Raw genomic sequence first — 6427 nt, forward strand, 5'->3', positions numbered from 1 at the left:
TCGGGTATACATAGGATATTTGAAATACCCTGTTCCGGGTATGAAACCGGTTCGGGTTTTCGGGTATTACCGGGTATAAATCGAGTCTGGTTCGGGTTCGGGCTCGGGTTTTACTACCAAAATGCATACCCTATCCGTACCCTACGGATACGGGTTCGGGTATTAAAAAAACCGGCTCCGGTTTTTATTTCGAGTCCGGTTGCAGGTTCAGTTTTTTTTTACCTCTAATATATACTCTCTGGTAAATGATTTAGACATGAACATTTCAGTATTAAAAGAATGAATAAAACTTTTTCTAAAGAATAAGTTCAAATCTCACTGTAAAATAAAAAGGATGTGTAATTGAAAAGTAGAGTTGAAGATTTAAGAGTTGATCAGTGCGTGAAACCAAAATGCTGATTACTTATAAATTACCTAACAAGTTCCTTGAACCAAATGCTGATTACTTCATCACCAAACATTAATTAGTGAGAAAATACCACAATTAAACTTCAATTTACACTACACCAATGGCTTCATAATCCACAATCCATTCAGATTATACACCCTAACAAACATAAAATTTAACGAAACAGAAACAAGACTCGGAGACATCATCCACGACCACCACGGCCTCCACCTAAATCCAATAAAAAACCGATTCGTTTATTAGTTATTTAAACTATAATCATGAACAAACATTTAAATTGAATAAACGCAATTAACAAATTCTATTTGATACGCACCTCTGTTGCCACCAGGATAACCTCCTACAGCTTGGCCCCTACCTCTACCACCATCATCCATGCCACCACGACCGCCCATGCCACCTTGCCTTCTGCCGCCACCAACATCATTACCGCCTCTTCCCCTTCCACGCCCTACACCAGGAGGCTTTCTATCTGCAAAGTAAAAGAAACAAGTAACAAAACGAAACATTCCAAAACATTTCTACTGAATTTTGACTATGATAACAAAACATACTAGTCATATTATTAATCTAATTTCTTAGTAAAGGGTTTAGCAGGTAGTATAAATTAGAAATACGCTTTTACCCAACTTTTGACCCGTCTTTTTAATACTTCTTTTTTGGCTTTGGGCTTTTAAAAACTTCAAATTTTTCAGCTTTCACAATGAGTTTGATTAAGTCTCAGTTTTTTTTGGTTTTACCGCTTGGACTTGAAACTTTGGGCCAAAAATACAGCCCAGTTATAATGAGTTTGTGCCTAAAACTGTGGAACTATCATTTGTTGTTAATTAATGAATAACTGATTATATTACACATTTGAACCTAAAACTTTTGGACTACGCAATATATTAATTTCTTATAAATTACTTAAAATTGAATTTTGGTTTGATTCGGTTCCAATCAGTTCTATGTTTTCAGTTTTGGTTGATGTAAAAAATAAACCAAACAAATAAAATGGTTTTAAAAAGCATAAAACCAAACAGTCGATTTTTCATTATGTTCGGTTGTGTCTGTTATTTTGGTTTCGTGAAAAACCCCTAAAAAATTAAAAATCTATGCAGACTGCAACATTGTATTTGACTATCATCAAGAAAATTTTATTCACAAACTTTAAATAAAATGAATAAAATATTATAAAAAACTCAGGACAAAAGATCATACCCATGCGGTTCTTGGTTTCTTCTTGAACCTTGTCAATCACCTACAAAAGGCAGAAGCATAACAAATAAGACTTTGAAAACATTGTATACAAAGTTCTACTTTTTCAAATATATAATCTTTACAATAAATAAATAAAATGTATCAAATAGGTAGAGATGGTTGAGTAAATCTCGTCAGCTAGAAAAAAAACACAACCAGTAGGCCTGTAAACAAACCGAACAGAACACGAACATGCATGTTTGTTCATTTGATTTAACCCAAACAAACGATCAAACACGAACAACTAAACAAAACGAGTTTTCTTGTTTGTGTTCGTTCGTTAAGAAAATGAATGTGTTTTGCTTATGTCCATTCATTAACAGTATAAAAGAATGGTTCACGAACGTAAACGAACGACTGAACGAGTATAACCAAGCGAAAACCATTTAAGAGTAAACATGAGCATCAATCTGTTAGGCCTAAAAGTTATTCAAACTCAATGATGTATAAATTTTATAAAACTAGACTAAAATGTAACGGAACTAAAAGTTTTAAGCAAAAACATAAACGAACGTAAACTAACAAACATAAACGAGCACAAACAAACAAACATAGACAACAAAAGTGACATGTGGTCATGTTCGTTCGTTTAACTAAATTAAGAAACGATGTTAAACTTCTTGGTGAACGGTTGTGAATGCCCGGTTTGTTTAAATGCCTAATAACCAAAAGACACACTGATAATCACCAACGAAAGAAAATCCAGACACAAAAAACAATACAATATATGGCTGACTAAATCTGGTCAGCTAGAAACCTATCTCTTTTTTATCATCAGAAAGATGATGCGCTTCAACAAAAGAAATGATTGTTAATTGTAACTTGCACAATCAATCATACATACGTGAAGAAGATTAAAAGATAATTCATCCACACGAAAGCAGGCACAAGTTACAAAAAAAAACACCCCACTTTTGGAGCACAACAATGTCTGATTTGGCTAATTTGCATCATACCAGACAGCCATATACACATTTTTGTGCGACGGGTCAAAACTCAAAACACTTGACCTTTATCCAAAATAAAATATTTCAAAAAAAATACCTCATCTGGTACACGAAGATACTTTATTGTGTTTCCACGGATGTAACATTCGGGCATTCTCCAAAACTTGTCACCATCCTGTCAAAAAATTTCGCACTCCATCAATAAAGATGAATATGAACTAAATAAAGTTTAAACTTGAAAAAAATATATATATAGTAATAATTAAAATTACTTTTGAGGTACAAATCACTTCACGGAGATGGATGTTCATCCAGGTATCACAGTTCACTAAATGCCCGTTGTAAGTTTCACCATTTTTAAGCTCCACCAGCTGTAACAACAAAACAGGCAAATTGATAGAAGATCAAAACATAAAAATCTCCAAATATATTAAAAATGTCAACATATATGATGTAACTATATTGTCCCGTTTGGCTTTTTGTCATCAAAAAACTATATTTGGCGTTCGTAAAAAATTTATCACTCAACTTTAAGAAAAATAAACATATAAAAGATACATAAAAATAAAATGTGTTTTACCAATTCAAGTGTCCTTAAATCTAAAAATGGTAGAAACAATTGTTTAAAATAACCAAAAGTCCAAAACAAAACTTATGACATTTGCTGCACAGATTAACACTATAAGTATTGAAATTGTAAAAAGACTTAAAATACATAATAATCATATCAATATATCAATCAATCAATCAATCATACCCAGTGGAATCCCACCAATAGCAAAGCTATAAGTAGGGTCTGGGGAGAGTGGGATGTAGGCACACCGTACCTCTATCCGATGGGATAGAGAGGTGGCTTCCAAGAAGACCCTCAGCTCAAAGAAACATATGTATGAGAAAATATAAGAGGGCATCAAAGTTCAATAGTAATATAACTGATAATAGCACGTAGTAAAATTAATAATACCAATTCATGTATAGATAACAATATAGAAATATATGAAAAGAGAAAAACACAATGGTGTGTGACCAAAATAAGGTAAAGAAAAACCCTTAAGGTATTCCTTTCTCCCTAAAAATCCTTAGCCTTAATTCTAAGTCTCCAAGAATTCCTATCCTCAACCATGTCCTCTGAGAGGTTTAGGTCTAGCAAATTATGTCTGATCCTCTCATCCCAAGTCAATTTAGGTCAGCCTCTACCCCTCATCCCCTCTATAGTAATGTTTTCTATGGATCTAACAGGGTGTGTCGTCTGTCTTCTCTTCACATGTCAAAACCATCTCAATCTCCACTCTCTTATCTTGTCAGATATGTTAGATACCCCTAATCTCTCTCGAAACACACTATTTCTTAGTCGGTCTAACCTTGTGTGCCCACACATCCAGCGTAACATTCTCATCTCTGCTACCTCCATTTTCCGCTCTTGTGCCTCTTGATGGCCGAGCAATCTGTTCCATATAACATTGCAGGTCTGACCCTATAAAATTTTCCCTTTAGTTTAGTTGGGAATCTCTTTTCATACAATATACCTGTGGTTGCTCTCCATCTACATCATCCTACCTGAACTCAATGGGCCACATCACTGTCTAATTCCCCATCGCTCTAGACAAATGATCCTAGATACTTGAACTTCGTTACCTGCGTAACCACTTGCCCTTCAATGGTGATCTGAACGTCCTCATTGTCATTTACCCCCACTAAAATCACAGTGGATGTACTCCGTCTTAGAGCGACTAATCCTTAAACCTTTTGCCTTTAAGGTTTGCAAGATACTAACTTTCTGGTTTGCAAGAAAGGGGTGTATATGAGATTAATCTGATACATAATATATAAAAACATCATATTGTATATAACTTATATGACAGTTAATCAAATGACCAAAACTGCCAGCTAGGGTTTCCTTCATTCAGAACCACAAATATCATAATTAGATTATCACATGTACTATAATCAATTCATATGGTTGTCAGCATAATTATACTGATTTGCAGTGTTGTAAGAATCTTGATTAGGTGCCGCTAATCTAAACCAGTCATAATAAAAGAAAAAATCAGATAAAATTGATCATATTTTGGTCAGAATCTTTGAAATGTTTAAAAACATTGATCATATTTTGAAAAATTACATATACATAGCTAGTCGGTCTCCAATGCCCGACTAGCGGGTTCTCCAAGACTGCTGACTTGAGCCCGTAGACTGTTGGTTCATAACCCCCCTTATGTGCAAGTTTCAAATTCGAAAACCGGCAATAAAAATAATAAATCTAAACCCAATGGTTCCTTATTCCAAGTTCTTTCGATTACTAACGAAAAGCAGTGCTGTTTAACTTGATTTTAAATCTTAAAATAATAACAATAATAATAATAATAATAATAATAAGCACATTAACAATAGCAATAAAGTATTGTTCAGCAACATAAATGTTACTCACCATAGGATGGCCCTGAGAGGTCTTGAGAAGAGATAACGGAAGCTGAAATCAAAAACAAAAAACCAACATACAATGCAATTGGGTCAAAACCAAAACCCTAAAATTATTAATCCATCAAAAACCACCCATTATTATTTATTAAATAACACTAGAAGAAGAAACTCACCATTTTGTTATTAATAACGCAGAGCAGAGGGTTAACGAGACAGATGAAGATACAGATCTACGAATGATGATTGTTTTGAAATTGAAATCAATTAATATAATTTATTATTTACAGATCAAACGCCGAGACTATGTATGATTTAGTTTATGGGCCGACGCTGATTTTATTTATTACTTCCTGGAGCACTAAATAATTTTATTATTATTATTATTATTACTATTGGGTGCCCTAACTTTAATTTTTTACTTTAATCCCTTCAAGTTTTCAAGATTGTTAAATGCAAATTATTATTTTATTACATGTGTACACCTAAAGTTTTATATTGGGAAAATTCCTTAAATGATCCTTTTGAAGAAAGAGAAAAAAAAATCCAAAAATTTCCAACTTTTCCAATATGACCCAATAATTTGTACTGAGGCGATGCTTTGAAAATATAACCGGCGAGATTGTATAACAAATTAAAACTTGACACGTGGCAAGATTCTGACAAATCCGACCATATATTTGAAAATCTTGGGGGTGTCGTCCAAATTTTTTCTTTAAATCTTTTGGTAAAAAGCAGTCTCTCTAGACTGTTTTTTTATGTTTCCTACCTTGTACGTTCAAATTATGATGATTCTTAACTTCTTCTTCACATTCATCTTCATCTCCATCTTCTTCTTCATTTTACATCTTCATCTTCATCTTAATCTTCATCTTCCATCTAACAATAAACCCTTGTATTTTAATATCAATCAAAACAACACAACCAACCCGTCAAGAAAGTGGGTGTTTTTGAAGTGGTTGTCGTCAGAGAAGTGGTGGACGGCGGTAGTGTGGTGGGTGTTGGTGGCGCCGGCGGAGATGAAGCAGGGGAGATATATGCTGGTGGGGGAAGTGGTTGCCGGAGGTGGGGAACTGATGGTTGGCGGTGGTGATGCGACGGCGATGGGTGGCGGTGAGGTGGTGTCAGACGATGGTGAGGTTGTGGGTGCCGGAGAAGATGAAGATGAAGAAGAAGATGAAGATGAAGAAGATGAAGTTATGGATAATAATAATTTGAACGGACCAGACAAGAAACATAAAAAAACCGTCTGGATAGACTGTGTTTTTAAAAAGTGAGTTAACTTTAAAATATTGACGGAAACCACGAGATTTTTAAAAATATCGTCGGATGTGTCAGATGCTTTCCAAGTGTCAAATTTTGATTGGTTTAAAAATCTCATCGTTTATTTTACCAAATCGTTGCCTCAGTACAT

General features: G+C 34.3%; 1 protein-coding gene and 1 non-coding gene across 2 annotated transcripts; both read right to left on the minus strand.

Moving 5' to 3' along the window:
* Positions 1-528: 528 nt before the first annotated feature.
* LOC143593504 (putative U6 snRNA-associated Sm-like protein LSm4) lies at positions 529-5067 on the minus strand. The gene is made up of 6 exons (XM_077073118.1): positions 5024-5067; positions 2868-2966; positions 2693-2770; positions 1610-1649; positions 726-881; positions 529-619 (listed from the first exon to the last, which is right to left on the minus strand). Exons 1-6 carry the CDS (start codon positions 5024-5026, stop codon positions 594-596), a joined length of 402 nt encoding a protein of 133 aa, XP_076929233.1. The 5' UTR covers positions 5027-5067; the 3' UTR covers positions 529-593.
* Positions 2529-2607, minus strand: LOC143593506 (small nucleolar RNA snoR127). The gene has a single exon (XR_013146117.1). It is a non-coding gene; the product is annotated as a small nucleolar RNA snoR127 (small nucleolar RNA).
* Positions 5068-6427: the final 1360 nt, after the last annotated feature.

This window comes from Bidens hawaiensis, unplaced genomic scaffold, assembly GCF_021521415.1.
Source record: "Bidens hawaiensis isolate Kalapana, Puna unplaced genomic scaffold, B.hawaiensis_p1.1 tig00042287_1, whole genome shotgun sequence".
NCBI lineage: Eukaryota > Viridiplantae > Streptophyta > Magnoliopsida > Asterales > Asteraceae > Bidens > Bidens hawaiensis.